The sequence below is a fragment of the Grampus griseus genome, assembly GCF_964374135.1.
Source record: "Grampus griseus genome assembly, chromosome: 2".
NCBI lineage: Eukaryota > Metazoa > Chordata > Mammalia > Artiodactyla > Delphinidae > Grampus > Grampus griseus.
In genome coordinates this window covers 12,860,262-12,875,860 of record NC_139018.1, presented here as the reverse complement: position 1 = coordinate 12,875,860, position 15,599 = coordinate 12,860,262, and the positions used below count along the sequence as shown (strand labels likewise).

Below are 15,599 nucleotides of genomic sequence, written 5' to 3'. Positions count from 1 at the left end.
GGCCCTGACCCCCAAGCCCCAACCCCTCGCGGCTCCCAGCCTCCTTGACTCGATGTCTGTGATCTGTTATCGTGTCCTCACGGCCGTGCTGCACCGCCTTAAGCTCGGAGTGCTTTCGCGGCTGGGTCCGCCCCAGAGATGCGCACAAACTCAGAGAGCAGGTCCCGTGCCCCTCTCGGCCCCCAGCACAGTGCTCCGCTCAGAGCAGCCTCTGGGAAGCCTGCCAACTCCTGGCCCTCTGCAGACGCTCTCTATTGCACAACTGTCATCCCATCATCCCCCTGGGGTCTGGGCGCCTACTCTTCTAGTGAGCAACCGCCCAGTGTCCGCTGGAAATTATTATCAGCTGGATTACAGAGGGCCAACTTCAGGCAACGGTCATTTCTATCCCCAAATTACAGTGCGGTTTGCAAGGCAAACCATCTCCTGGTAGATGGCGAGCCGCCTCTCACCATGTCCCCCTGCAGCCTGTCTCCTCTTGCTTTCCCTACGCTGGCCAGCCATTCCCACCCGCGAGCAAGGACAGTTCAACCACCACGGCAGAGCGGTGGAAAGCCCCTGGAACCACGGATGCGTCCTGGATCGTTTCACTTGCAAACCACAAGGTTCTCAGGGCCAGGCTCTTCCTCTTGACCTCATCTCTGGCAGCTTCCTAGGCCCTGCGAGACCAGCACCCTTTAAACACTTCCCAGTGAATCCCGACTCGTTAGCCAGGCGCGGCAGCCTCCTCCGCTGAGGCTCCCACACGTTCCCTGCACCCAGAGCCCTGCCATGCTCCATCTTCATGTCCCCCGTCTGCCCTGCCTTCGGCCCATCCTGTGTCGGCAGCAGAACCCCAGCTCTTCTTTCCACTTCTCCGTGAAGCTCCTCAACCTCTGTCTGGTATGCCCACATCCCATCACCCCCACTAGGTCCCTGGTTACCACCGCAGGGGCCACAGCAAAGCCCACATAAACAAACACCGTGGCACACGGGGGACCCACTGCACCAGACAATCAGGGGACACAGCCACAGGCGACAGAAGGAGGTTGGGTGTGGCACCTGCGCTCAGCCTCCGACGTGAATTCTTTCCCTGAGATACTTCTCTTGCTAGCACAGCTGTATTTTTAGAAGTGCACTTAATTCCAAAAGCAGACTAAGAAGCTTCTGGCGGTGGGCAGAGCCTTTAAAAAGCAAACGAAAGCCAACCACCACCACTTGCAGAAACCCAGAAACACTCCAGGGAAACAGAGAGAAGGACAGGCTGTTAAGAACAGGCTCCGGGGCTGTTCCTGCCCAGAGCGGGGCAGGTCTTGGCCACAGAAGCCAGGACCCCCGTGTCAACAGGCGTCCCCCACCCGGGCCCCTTACATGTACTGCTTCTGCTCCTCGTGGTACTGTTCCTTGTTCTCCAAGTTCTGTTCTAGAAGCATTTGGTTCTGCTGGCTCAACAGCTGGATCTGGCTCAAGAGGTGATGGTTTTCTTCCTCCAAGTTCCCCTTGAGGCGGGAGAGCAGCTAAAACACAGACCAACAACGTCTTAAATACTGTGTGACCCTGTGAGTCTGCTGCTGGGAATCTAGCTTCCAAAAGAAGGCAAAGGCCACGTGCGCCAAGATGTCCATCTCAGTACTATCTGCACTTGTGACAACTTGAAAGGACCCAAACGGCCTCTTCCCTTGGCAGGTACGCTGTCCAATCCGACAGCCGCGGGCAACGCGTGGCCACGGACCACTTAAAGCACAGCTAGCCCACGATGAGGAGAGCCACAAGGGCGGATACAGCGGATCCTAAAGACTTAACTAAAAACAAAAGATGTGAAAGAGCTCGTTAATGAGCTTTTTGTGGTTACATGTGGAAATGACATTTTAGATATACTGGCTGAACAAAATATATTACTTAGAATTAATCCCACCTGTTTGCTTTCACTTCTTTACTGTGGCTACTAGAAAATTTTAAATTACATCTGGTGGCTACATTATTATTTCTAGCGGCCAGCTCCGTCCTAGACGAGGGTCGGCACACTTCTCCTGTAAAGAGCCAGGTAGCAAATATTTTAGGCTTTCCAGGCCGGACGGTGGTCTCTGTCGCAGCCACTCAACTGTGCTGTTACAGCAGGAAAGCAGCCAGAGACAATATGTAAATGCACAGGTGTGACCGCGTTCCAATACAACTTGACTTATGGACACTGACATTTAAGTGTTATACCACTTGCACTTGCCACAAAACATTTTTTTTCACTTTCTCAACCATTATAAAATGTAAAGGTCATTCTCAGTTCACGGCTGTATGGAAAGAGGTTTGGGGGCTGGATTTTAGTTTTGGGCTGAGGATGGCCAACTCTTGTCTAGAATACATTTATCATGGTTGGTGTAGCAGGAAAACAACAAGCTTTGGCTTCAGACAGACTGGGTGGCAATCTCCTACTGCAGGCCCTGGCCTGAGGTCCCCTCGGAAATCCTAAAGCAGGGCCCTGTGAGGCACAGCCTATGATGACGGGGCTCCCTCAGTCAGTGTCTGCCTGTGTCCTGGCCCCCACCTCCTCCACAGGCCCCAGCCCCAGCCCAGAGGGGCCTTTGGGCATCCCAGAACCCTGGCCTCTGCTTCCTCATCTGTGGCGCCCCGCGAGCTCAAAGGAAAAGGATCCCCAGAGTATTTTTCAACAAACAAAGGGCAAGAGGAGCTGTGTCCGGGCTCCTGGCTGTCCTGGAGCTGGGACGGGACCCAGCTGCTCTGCCCTGTGCCATCCACTTTGCCTGTCTTACTTGTCCCGCGGTCTGCTTACAATTTCATCTGAGCGGGGTCTGCTGCTTAAGAAGGTACTTTCCAACCTAGTGCACCAGAAGGCAGAGATCTGCCCCTTTTGCAACCAGGGGATTTGTGTGCAAGTTCCATCCCGAGGAGCCAGTGAGCCAAACCCAAGCACAGAAGAAAATCTGTGACCTTCCTCTAGAACAGTGCAGCTGCTACATGCAAGGAAACGGAAAAACCGTGTGGACACAGCCAAGAGGACAGAGATAAAACAGCACTCAGCTGTTTCCGTGCGCCTGCTCTGACCCTTTGCAGAAAGCAAAGGTCAGATGCAAAGGTGTTTTCTAATGCATCCCTACCAGTCGTGGTGCCTGTCCCCCTTTCAAACGCCTCTGGTCTCCTCCCGGCCTCTGTACCACCTTCACAGTCTTGGAGCACAGACGCCAAGAAGGACCCATCGCACCCCCTCTGAGCCCAAGGCTGTCACCCCAGGGGGACTCGTCCCGGTGTCCCGAGACCCCGCCCAGCCCCAGGCCCCACCTCGCAGTGGGTGTCCAGCTTGGTCAGAGAGATGTCCATGCTCTGATGCTGTTCCTTCAGCTCGTCGAACCGGGCCTGCCAGCGGCTCAGCTCCAGCTGCGAGCTGTTCAGCGAGGTTTTCAGCTCCTTGGTGTGGCTGTGCAGCTCCTCGTGTTCCCCCTTCAGCTGGTGGTGCAGGAAGCTGACCCTGGCAGGGTGGAGAGCCACAGGGCTGAGGCCTGAAGGGTGCTCCCGGGCCCTGTCACAGCTGTGCAACCTTAGACCGAACCACAACCTCCCTGGGCCTCACAATGAGGGAGCTGAACAAAATCAGAGGCTTTCAAACTGGATTCTTCGGGGTTCTATGAAGGTACCCCTGGTGTCCCCACCTTGCACTGGGGGGACGGAACAGGCAGGCTCGGACACCCACTTCAACAGAGCATCACTGTTATGACCTCTTATGTTTTTAGAGCTTTGGCATATCTGCCTACTTGGAAAAAAAGGTTCTGTTGTTAAAAGCTTTCTTTCTGAATACGGAACCAGACATTTTTGCTCTAAAACTCCTTGTCTATGCCCAGCTCTTCTTCTCAATTCCAAGCCCCTTTCTCATTTCAACTCCCGAGATAAAATATGAGATGCTGGGGTATGAGGTAAATCCACAAAGATTAGCACCATCATAATAACTATTATCCAACTGGGCTTTCTCGGGGGAAGATCTGTAACAGAAAGCTCAAAGTACCAGGGGCTCACGGCCTCAATTTAGACACAGATGTGTCTTGTTTGGCTACAGTGTTTTTTAAATGAATTAGTGGGTCAACATTTAAAATTCTGAAAGTTTCACATCAACATTCCAATGTCCAGCTTCTCTTAAGAGAAAAAGCATAAACCAAGGGATAATCTGGTGGCCCCAGGCCTTCCTCCCAGCTGACAACTGTCAGTGTATATTCTCTGTGTCACTCATGTCCGGTCTACCACTGGCACTCTTCACCCACGTGCCTGACCTGCCTGGCACCGGAGTCTGTAGCCCCTGGTACACATGAACGCAAAGAGGTGGGGAGGAGGCAGTACCCATGGCCATGCCAGAGACAAGACCTGCTTCAAATCCTGACTCTGCCATTGACTACAAGCGTCCACTCTGAACAAGGCATTTAATCTCAGCCTGTTTCTTCGTCTGTTTAAAAAAAAAAAGGATAGTAATTCTGTAGATTCTCGTTACTCTTGGTAGTAACATTCTATAAAGTCTCTGAGACACTAAATTAGCTCTTGGGGGAAACACACAGGTGGGTTCCTGTGAGTCTGGTCACACAATTTTGTCAGCTGATCAAGACATACCTCATTTTACGTGGTTTCTGTTTAAAGACACCTTATGTGATGTACTCACAGCCAACAGCACTGTAACTCATGCCTGAAGGAAGCTTATCTACCTCACTCACACATATTCTCCGTAATGTACATCACAGCCTTGCACTTAGGAACACGAGACAGCATTCTGCTCGTGGGCCATTTTGAACAGCGAAATCCTCACCCAAAAGCACAAAAACACGAAAACCATGGCACTAAACAGGCCACAGAAAGGACGCTCGTAGGCTTCTTTGGTGGCGCAGTGGTTAAGAGTCCGCCTGCCGATGCAGGGGACATGGGTTCGTGCCCCGGTCCGGGAAGATCCCACGTGCCGCGGAGCGGCTGGTCCCGTGAGCCATGGCCGCTAAGCCTGCGTGTCCGGAGCCTGTGCTCCGCAACGGGAGAGGCCACAACAGTGAGAGGCCCGCGTACCGCCAAAAAAAAAAAAAAAAGGATGCTCGTTTGCAGAATGAGCTGCAGGGGTCGAATGCCTTGCTCCTCCTCTGTTGGAAATGTGTGCATCAGGCGACCCCAAATGTCCCGCCACCCAAATGTCCGTGATGGCTCCACGAACGCTGATTTGGGGCTTAGAGATCAATGTCAGCAAGGAGGTGAATTCACAAACAGGGAACCCATTAGATGACGAATGTACCCGTGGCTGACGCAACCAATCGGCATCTCAGGGCAGGAGGTGAGGGCCACCAGCTTGGGCGACGCGCTATCCCTGGGTACCACACTGGCCCTTCCATCCCAGCACCATCCCTTTGACCTCGCTACCATCCAGCTGTTAGCATGACAGGGGCTGTATTGGCAGGCTGACCTCCGCTCAGCGGGAGCAGAGTGAGTCAGCTGCTGCCGCCCGCGGGAAGGTGGGCCCCCTGGGCCCCGGCGTTTACCTGTCCAGCTCCTCCTGCAGCCTCTGGTTCTCGCTCGCGACCGCGGCGCTCGTCCTCTGCTCCTGCCGCAGAGCCTCCCTCTCGGCATTCAAAACCTTCTCCAGCTCATCCAGCTCCGCCCTGCGCTTCAGCATGTCGCCGTGCCTGGGGGAGGGGACACACCGCTGGCAGCCCGTCCCAGGCCTTCTTTGCCCACGGGCGACGGACACCCTGGGAGACTGCGAAGCCTCCACAGAGAAAGCGGGGCTCGTCTGGCGGCTTCTCTCTGCAGAGCTGAGGGGGGCGGGCAGGGGGCAAGGCTGCATGGCAGGGAATTGGAGGGAGGTGGCTGGGAGAGGCACCGGGGGTGTGAGCAGCACCTGGGCGGGAAGGCTCGGGGTCCCCTCCAGCCCCAGGGCCAGAGGCCTCGTCCTCCCACCCGACATGCCCCTGCGGCCCCCTCGATTCCCTGTCACAGTAGCCTTCCTCCCTTGGCCCCCGGGGAACGCCAAGACAACGTCCTCTGAACCCCACACCCTCCTCTCAGGGAGTGCAAATGACTTAACAGGGCGTTCACTCAACACAAACTGATCTAGAAGAAACCACGGAATAGACAGCTGAATTCCACTGCACATGACAGCTAATCTCACAGCAAATCCCGGCTCACTGGGGATGGGGTGAGCCCTCCTCTCCCTCGGGAGCCCCTCCTGCTCTTGCCAGACCTCGAGTAGGGGGCAGAGGCTTGCCTGGGGGGCCCAGGCAGCTGCCGGGGGACACGCGCGTGCGCGCGCATGCGCGCACACACACACACACCCCCCTCCTTCCCGCTCTTTCATTTTCCTCTTGGTATTTTCTCCTCTGTCTCTCTGTGTGGGGTACTGCACAGCTATCTCTGGAGGGCAGCAGAGCACAAGGACAGAGTCCCCGATAAGCCCAGGCTGTTCCTCCCACCTGCTGGAACCTTCCAAGCTCACGATGACTCAAGAGCCCCCAAGTCCAGGGGGCTTCCAGCCTTCGTCTCCAGACCTCTACCCTGATCCCGCCTGTCCCTGCGCAGCTGTACTCGCACCATCTGACTGGAACCCAGACTTGTGCTTCTGTGGGAGTCAAGCTCAGAAGCCTGCTCAGGCAGCTGTTCACAGACATCTGTGTGGCCTTTAGCTTCAGAGCAGAGGATCCCCAACGTGGTTCTGGGCGTGGGGCTCTGCCTGGCTCTCAGGGGTGACCTTTCGCATCCAGATTAACGATTCTCGGAAAAGTCATCCAAGGTCTGACAACTTAGGGCCTCCGGCTGACCATCAAGGTCCCCGCTTCCCGCTTCCCTGCTGTAACGTCTTGGAAAAGCTCACTGATCAAGCATCTCTCTGACCGTTAGTAAACTACGCCACTGCAGAACAGAACCCGGGCGAGTCTGGCTCACCACCGAGTCCCAGTACGAGGCACAGTGCTCAGGATCTGTTAAGAGAACGAATGAGTGAGTGTCTGATTTAAGTGTCAAACGAAATGAATGTAGAGCCATCATCCCTGTATTCCAGGTACCCAGACTCCTGAACGCGTAGCCCTGCCGCAGACAGACCCAAGGGGCCTCCAGCCTCTGTCCAACAAAGTACTGGGTAACACAGTGGTTCTGTGCTGTACTGAGCAAAGAATTACAGGGAAAGCAACAATGAACACTTCCTTCAGAGCCAGTCCAAATTCCACCTGCAAAAACCTTCTCTTGCTGAGCAGACATGAAGGATATCGTGAGATGTTATTATAACACATAACAGGACACCTGAGTGCCTGGGGAGTGCTGGGCGCCGTGCTAGCTTTAGAGCGGAGCGAACACTTCTCACTCCACATCATTAGTCAACTGGATGCCTCTCCTACCACAGCTAGACACAGCACCCCGTACACAGCAGGTGTTTCCTAAGTGTCGCATGCATCCAGGATGGGTGCAGGAGGAAGCAGAAGATGCTCATTTGGGCTAGCAGCCCCTGAAGGACGGCGATCCGCGTGGATCAAAGGGGTGGAGGACTCCAGACGGAGGCAGAAAGGAAGCACCGGGTGAGAGGATAAATGAACGCCATCACCCCGTGCCCACAGCATCCTCAGATGCCCTCGTGAGGCTCTGCTGGCCCAACAACCCCCCTGGGTCTGTGATGAAACGCCCTGCACTTCAGCTCTACTTAGCATCTTGAGGCCGAGTCAAGGAGAACGCTGGTCGCAGGGCCGCCTCACAAGCACAGGGCAAGGACAATTTCTCTTCCTCACCCACCCAGCCACCCGTGCCAAGTGTTTGAGAGCCTCTCTCTCCTGTATTAGAGCCATGTGCACACCACACCTGCTCCCAGATTCTGGGTCCTGCAGCCCCTGCCCAGCGGCCTGGAACAATCAAGGATCTGCCAGGGCAGGAGCTCAGGTGATGCTGGTTGACTGAATGCACACAAGACCCAGGACCCCGATCTGTCAGAGTGCAAAGCTAAGACTCGTGCATTTCAAGGTATGTAAATTTTACCTACAAAAAAAGAAGAGTGTGGGGCTGGAGAACGGGAAGTAAAGATGAAACGAGGGTGGCAAAACAGTGATAAATGCAGAAGCCAGTCGTGGGTATACAGGGGTTTCACTCTACCATTCTGTTTACTTTCTACATACTTAAAATTAGGGCTTCCCTGGTGGTGCGGTGGTTAAGAATCCACCTGCCGATGCAGGGGACGCAGGTTCGTGCCCCGGTCCGGGAAGATCCCACGTTCCGTGGAGTGGCTGGGTCCGTGAGCCATGGCCGCTGAGCTTGCACGTCCGGAGCCTGTGCTCCGCAACGGGAGAGGCCACAACAGTGAGAGGCCCGCGTACTGCAAAAAAATCCCCAAAAAACGCAGCCCAGACCTTGACAGGCAAGAAAAGAACTGAGAAGCCAGGGCAAGATGTGTCATTGTAAATTGGCAGCTGTAGTGAACTTCCTCCTTATTCTTAGTTTGGAGAGAAAAGGGAGGAGAGAAGAAAATCCTTAGGGGAGCAGGGACCCCACACCAACAACAGGTTTCCCTGAGCCAAGACTGGCCACGACGCCCCTTCTCCACCTGGAGATCCACCGACACTCGGTCTCCAGCTGCACTAACTCCAAATTGCTAAGGGTGACTTTGATTTACCTCCCTTTTGGAGAGTTCTGGTGCCCCGGACAGTGTGAAGCTGCAGGCCAAGAGGAGACCCGAGGGGCACAGAGCAGAGGCGGGGACAGGAACCCAGGGGAGCCCGCCCCGCCGGCACATACCTCTCCCCGAGCTCCCTGTGCTCCAGCTCCAGGTTGCGATGCAGTGTTTTCAGGCAGCTGTGCTGGCGGATGAGGGCCTCGTACTCCGCGGACTGCCGCTCGTGGAGTGCGCCCAGGTGCTCGTGGTCCTGCAGCAGGGCCTGGTAGGTGGCCGTCAGCTCTTCCTGCTGCTTCTGCAGGTTCTCGAGCTCGCTCTCCTTGGCTGTCTGCTGGTTCTGGAGCAGTGCGTACTGCGCGGTGAGTGAGGCGCTCTGGGAGCCCAGAGTGGAATTTTCCACCTGCCGAGAGGGAGAGGGGGCTGGAGGCTGACACTGAGATAACAGGGACCATCGGTGCAGGCAAGACGCAGCTGGGACCAAGGACAGTTCTACCAGGACTTAAGGAACTGCTGGAGGCCAGATGGCATCAACAGACTGTCGCGGGGCGCTTCACTCCTGAGCCGCTCTCCGCAGACGGGACCTTTGGGGCAAATAAGGTCCTCTCTCTGAATAATACCCTCTTTGAATACTTTTAAAAGCCTATTTTTAAAAGACAGAGCATCACTGAGGACACAAAATACCTGAACAACCTACCTTGACCTTAACCTAACTGACGCTTACAGAACATCCATCCAACGTCCAAAATTATTAGAAATTTAGGAGAAGGGAGCACTTCCGATCTAATTCTGAGGTCAGAATTACCTTCATATCAAGACCAGACAAAGACATGACAACCATAACCAAAAACCCCAACCAAAACAAAACTACAAGCCAACATCCTATTTGCTCGTTTTAACAGAACGAATCCCAACCTCTTTGCCAGTCTCCTATTCATTGTCTCTGACCCACACGTTACATATTTTCAAACACCTTTCTCAGAAACTGCAATAAACGATCATTTACTTTCCCACAATCTATTAATGGTAAATAAAAGCCAACATCCTGAAACGTGTGGTCCAGAACACTCTTGGCTAGATGCTCTCACCAGCCCGGGAGCTACTTCATACCTTACTTCACTCGTAGAGATCAAAAATTCACATTTGCTTCAAAGAGGCTCTGCCAGGTCCTACAGTGAAGAAGTGTGCTTAACTCTGTCGAACCAAACTTATTTGATCCCAGAACCTCTTTTCCAAGTCATTCCTAACAGCATCTCAAGAAACAGATTTTGGGAAACAGACAAGACTGCAAGGGAAAAGCAGGGAAATAAACTTTTTTTTTGCCTGGGCAGCCGTGTTCAGTCACTGAAAACCAACTTCAAAGATCCTGAGGCTAGGAACCTCGGTTTACAATGAGTCTATCAAAAATAAAACAGAACACCGAACTCTCCCATGCTTTGTCTTACTGATTAGGAGTCGTCAGAGTGCTGGGGCCAGTCTCTAGGAGACACAGAGCATCCTCCCCCCGCCAAGAGCTGCCCGGCCATGCCCTCACCTGCAGCTTAGCCGTCTGCGTCTGGAGCGTGGTGTTGTGCTCCTGCAGGAAGGCGCTCTGCTTCTGCAGCGTCAGGATCTGACTGCTGAAGGCCGTGTTCTGGGTCTCCAAGTGCTGCAGCTGTTCCTTGAGCAGCTGCTTCTCAGCCTGCAGAGCCGCGTTCTGGGGAAGGGGGAAGCATGAGACCAGTCAGACCCCGGCTCTGTACCTGCTAAGCAGCTGCAGGGACGGCTGGTTAGCAGGTACAGAGTCGCGGAACCCTTTGGGGGCCAAAGCCAAAATCCACCGGATGAGAGAAGTAACATTTTCCCTCTTGGAAAGACAACAGAATTAGAAAAAAATTTTTTTGTACGTGCTTTCACAAGAGAAGCGAATATACATGATGGAGACGCTGCAAAGAACCTGAGCGAGTGAGTGTGAGGCAAAGGCGAGCTGGAGCTAAACCTGCTGCATCCTTTCTGTCTTCTGTGCTCTTCTGTTTTCTGTTGACCACCCCGAGAATGCATGTCTGTGAGCTTCTCGCACAGAACAGGGAGCCAGAGCCTGCCCTAAAGCCTCACCCCGCTCGGGTGACAGCGGGTAGAAGGCGGCGGTTCATGCTCCGTGAGACCGATAAAGGCCGAGCAAGATACGCCACCGACTGGGCCCGGACGTGTGGGGTGTGGTCTTGCGCTCTCCCTGACCAGCATGGGGCTTAGGGTCAGGTCTCTTAAACTCCGTCTCACCTTTCTCATCTGTCAAAGGAAAATAGTCACTATCTACTTCATAAGGCTGTTGGGAGACGTCAAACAAGATCAGGGGTTTAGACGTGCGTGGACAAACTCGCTCTGTAAAGGGCCAGACGGCAAATATTATTTTGGGGTTTGCCGGCCATAGGGTCTCTACCTCAACCAGTGACCCCTGCCGTCGCCGTGGAAAGGCAGTCCCACACGATGTGTAAGCAAAGGGTGTGTCTGTGGGCCAATAAAACCTTATTTATGAAAACAGGGGGCGGACCGTGGTCTGTCGACCCCCAGAAGAGCACCGAAACACAGATCACTGCGGAAACAGTGCTGGTGGAGATGCCCCAGACCCAGTGCAGGAAGCATAGAGTAAGTCCCCGGGGAAAAGGGGGACCTGCCCCTTCAGTCAGAAAGGTTGAAGGGACCTCAAGTGGCAAGGAGCAAACGGGACTTGCCAGGGAACTCAAGAAGAGGCCAACGAGACCTGGATAAATCTCAACAGCTTCTGACACCCCGGGTCCTTCCCGGTAATGGGAGTTCCTGCTCCGTCTGCAGAACTGTCGACAGTGGCCTCTCCCTACTCACGTTGCGCTCCAGCTCGATGGCCCGGTCCTTCACACGGAGCAGCTCCATCGTGGCCTCCTTGGGGCTGGGCCCCCAGCGCTCCTTCCCCGGGTGACCCTCGACCAACGGCCCCACAGGGTGTTTGAAAGAGTTCTGCACCTGCTTCCCCTCTTCTTGGCTCTTCCTGAGGATCTCACACTCCTTCTTCAACTGCGGGTGCGAGAACGGGAAAGCAGACTTGGGGCAGGAAGAGGCCGGGCTCGGGGCCCCGCACCAAACCCACCCCCATCAGCATGCTCAACCCCTCGCCCGGCACTGGACCCGCCAGACTCCTGCCTTTGCTCTTGCGGGGAGGACCTCCGTCCTGCACGTTGCCCCCTCCCTGCAGAGGTGACTGCCGGGCAGCAGCCGGGACCCAGTCCGACTTTATAGCCACGTGAGCGCAGCCAGACTTCTCCCTCCCGAGCCTCAGGGGTCCACTCCGTCCACACTTGCTCCAGAACACGGGCATCCAGGCCGCCCCTCTGCTACCCAGGTGAGGGGCTGGGAAAGGTGAGGCAGGGACCTCACAGCCAGGACCTACGGCCTGACCCTACGGGGGCTGCTCTTACCACCTGGAGCTCGTTCTGTAGGTGGTGAGTCAGGCTGGCCTTCTCTTCCATCTGTGCTTCTAAGAACACAATCTTTTCTTCTTTCCTGGCCAGTGCTGTTTTGAATGCTGATTCAGTTATGCTCTCCAAAATCTTGTATTTCCTGAAAAATACAAATACACAGTAGTATTCATATCTGCCTCTTCTACCCACAAGCTCCCAGTCTCCCAGCTGCCAACACGCCCCTCCCCCACTAAGCTGCAAGATGTGTCCCAGAAGAACTGCAGGAGTCAAAAACCATCACCTAGAGCTGTTCCCCAGGCTGTTGGCATAGATATGTCTGGGACACCGTCAATGAAACATCACTGCTATAGTTTTCCAGGCGTCGTTTCATGTATTGTTATGGCCATTTTACAGATGGGGAAACAGAGTCTCAGAAAGGTTAAGGAATCCATCCAAGACCACAGTGCTAGGTAAGCGGTAAATCTGTGTGGCCTTTTCACCACACCTAAAGGACATCACGTTGGTTACAAGTCCAACAAAAGTCCAAGGTGTTGGATTTCCTTGAAAAGCGAGATGATTTAGGAAAGCACTGCTGGCAAAGGCAGCAAGAGTTAAAATTTAAAAAAATTAAAGGGCTGGTGGAGGGAGAGGGGAACGAACAGGTGGAACACAGATGATTTTTAGGGCAGTGAAAATACCCTGTATGACGCTATAGGGGTGGATACAGGCTATCACACGTTTGTCAAAATCCACAGAACATGCAACACCGAGAATGACCCCGATGTCAACCGTGGACTCTGGGTGATGATGAGGTGTTGGTGGGGGTGTTGATGGTGGGGGAGGGTACGCATCGGGGGCAGGGGCTCTACAGGAAATCTCTGCACCTTCTCCTCACTCTTGTTGTGAAGTTAAAACTGCTCGAAAAAAGCCTAACTAGAAAAAAGTTCAGAAGCCTTTTCATTGGACAAAAGAATCTCCTTCCACTCCCGCCTCGGAATGTCCAGGAAGGAGGCCCTGGATAGAAAGTGCCACGTGACAACAGGCCCTCGGGTGTGAAAAGTAAACTGAGCTCTGGGGGTGGGGCTGGGGCGCGGAGCCTGCAGGGTGCGGGGGCGCTGGGATGCAGGCGTGAGAGGAGAAAGCCTGCAGCCACCCAGGGAGGGGTCCTCACGTGTCACCGTTGCTGCTGTCATCCCGCAGCAGCAGCTCCTTGTGGAGGCCAAGCTTCTCCAGTTCCTGGCTCAGTTCCTCCAGCTCACTGCTCAGCTGCTGGCTCTTCAGCTTCTCCTGCACCAGGTCCTGTGGGGACAGTGAGGACAAGCGTGGGAAAAGAGCCCAGCGGAAACGGCAGGAGGGCCTGGCGCAGGCCAGTCTCAGGGCTGAGCGACCACCTTCTCGAGCCATGGCCAGCTTGGGTGTCTCGAGGGCCAAGCAGGCGGTTCTGTGGGGACGGTGAACCTCAGGGATGCCTCCAAAGGGAACGGATGAGCACACTTTCCCAGCCCCCGGAGTTCAAGATACCAGACCATGTGGCAGCGTGTCCAGGAAGGATCGAACGTGCTCCAAACACATCCAGACAAGTGTCTGAAATACCACTTATGGTGATCTCTGAGGAGCAGGTTTGAATTCTGTGAACGTGATTGCCTTTTCCACGCAGTAATGGATCAATAACTAGTTAGCTCATTGCAGAGAACTCAGAACAAAGTGTAAAGAGGAGAAAGATTTTACTTTAAATACTGGTTTTGATTTACTCTTCAAAAGTGGATGTTGACCTCATTTAGGGGTTCACTTACTCTAGTCCACACCTCTGTAACTCTCCAGGGAGTTATACCGTTTTTTGCCCAGTGTCACAGCTATTTGCACACACGAGGACCCCCTACCACACACACCCCAAGGCCTGGAACAGCAGTGTGACGGAGGGTGGTGCTCGCCAAACATTCCGGGGTCGCTCCCTGGCTGCAGCATGGAAGGGCCAGTGTGTGATCTTCCAGCTGCCTCTCCCCTGCCTCGGGGAATGCCCAAACCCCACGTTGAGATGGTGGAGCCGTGAGATCAAAGCCGCCTGGGATGCTGAGCTCTCCAGAGAGTCACCTGGACTTTCGTGAAAGAGAAACCAGCCTTGGACATGACAAGCCCTGCGATTCTGGGGTCATTCGTTACTGCAGCATAACCTAACTTACGCTTACAGAGGCAGGGGCTATGGGTCAGGCTGGTGTCTTGCATCTCTCCCCAACAGTGTACTGATCTGCTCGCACTGACACTCAGTGATCTTTTTTTTAATGTGGAGACCTCTCCGTGGTCACCAAGTCTATTTCTTTTTCTTCCTCGGCACACAGCTGGAACACATGTCCCAACCTCCCTGGCTGTCAGGTGCGGCTATGAGACCATATTCTGCCCCATGAAGTGTGGTCCTTCTCTTCTTCATCTTCCTGCTGCAGGTAGAGGAGCCAGAAGAGGGCTCCACTGTGGGACAGCCGGGCCACATTATGGAGGGCACCAGGTGTCTGTGAACAGTCACATGGAACTTCCACACGTGTGGACACTCGGCTTCTGTGATGGGCCACTCAGACGCTGGAGTCGTTTACTAGAGCAGTGACTCACCCTGTGGCGCTGCAGGAAAGCCCGGGTGAGCCACGCAAAAACTACCAGGGAAAAGTAAGACACATATTCACCAAGAAACTGTAAAACAGTCGCACCCTTTCATCCTGTAATTGCACTTCTAGGCATATATCCTAAGAAAATAAATACATTCGTGAAGGTGCGTGTGTGCAAGGATGTCCAGTGTTTTTCTAAAATTAATTAATTAATTTATTTTTGGCTGTGTTGGGTCTTCATTGCTGCACGCGGGCTTTCTCTAGTCGCAGTGAGCAGGGGCTACTCTTCTTTGCGGTGCATGTGCTTCTCATTGCAGTGGCTTCTCTTGCTGTGGAGCACGGGCTCTAGGCATGTGGGCTCAGTAGTTGTGGCATGCAGGCTCAGTAGTTGTAGTGCACGGGCTTAGCTGCTCCGCGACATGTGGGATCCTCCCAGATCAGGGCTCGAACCCGTGTCCCCTGCATCGGCAGGCGGATTCTTAAACCACTGCGCCACCAGGGGAGTCCCAGTGTTATTTAAAATCGTGGGAAAAATCAGAAACAATCTAAATGTCCAGAAAGAAATCACAGTAAGTCCATAAAATCAATACCTCACTGCCATTAGAAATCATGGCTTGAAACCTATTTAACGTAATGAGAAAAGTATAGTAATAGAGAGAAACAGAACAGGGCTAGGATGGAGAAGGTAGGGTATCAAGTGTGTGTATACACAAATGGACAAGGAAAAAAGAAGAAATAAAATATGCTGGATTGTTAGCCCTGGTTATCTCTGGGCCGTAAGATCATAACAGGTGATTTCTATTTCTTCTTTATGCTTTTGGGCATCATTCTGTTTAGAAGCAGGGGACAAATGCCAGGGGCCTCTCCCTGTCTCACCTCTATTGCAGAAGCACCTGTCGGGCAGCACGGTGACCCTGCCCAACCCCCACCGAAGGGGCCGCCCGCCCCCGTCTCACCTCCCTCAGGGTGGTCAGTGTCCTCGTGTGCATGGTGACCTGCTTG

At 54.0% G+C, this 15,599-nt stretch overlaps 1 protein-coding gene across 1 annotated transcript in view; it reads right to left on the bottom strand.

Annotated features, from left to right (window-relative positions):
• CCDC88C (coiled-coil domain containing 88C) overlaps positions 1-15,599 on the bottom strand; it is a gene marked incomplete at its 5' end in the record, with an annotated part of 129,033 nt that overhangs the window by 22,312 nt on the left and 91,122 nt on the right. The window contains 9 exons of the mRNA XM_082648383.1: positions 1,351-1,496; positions 3,271-3,457; positions 5,487-5,630; positions 8,716-8,993; positions 10,125-10,286; positions 11,432-11,620; positions 12,022-12,163; positions 13,175-13,302; positions 15,554-15,599. The exon at positions 15,554-15,599 is cut by the window's right edge and continues 977 nt beyond it. Of these exons, the coding sequence (XP_082504509.1) occupies positions 1,351-1,496; positions 3,271-3,457; positions 5,487-5,630; positions 8,716-8,993; positions 10,125-10,286; positions 11,432-11,620; positions 12,022-12,163; positions 13,175-13,302; positions 15,554-15,599 (1,422 nt within the window). The remainder of the gene's footprint in view (positions 1-1,350; positions 1,497-3,270; positions 3,458-5,486; positions 5,631-8,715; positions 8,994-10,124; positions 10,287-11,431; positions 11,621-12,021; positions 12,164-13,174; positions 13,303-15,553) is intronic.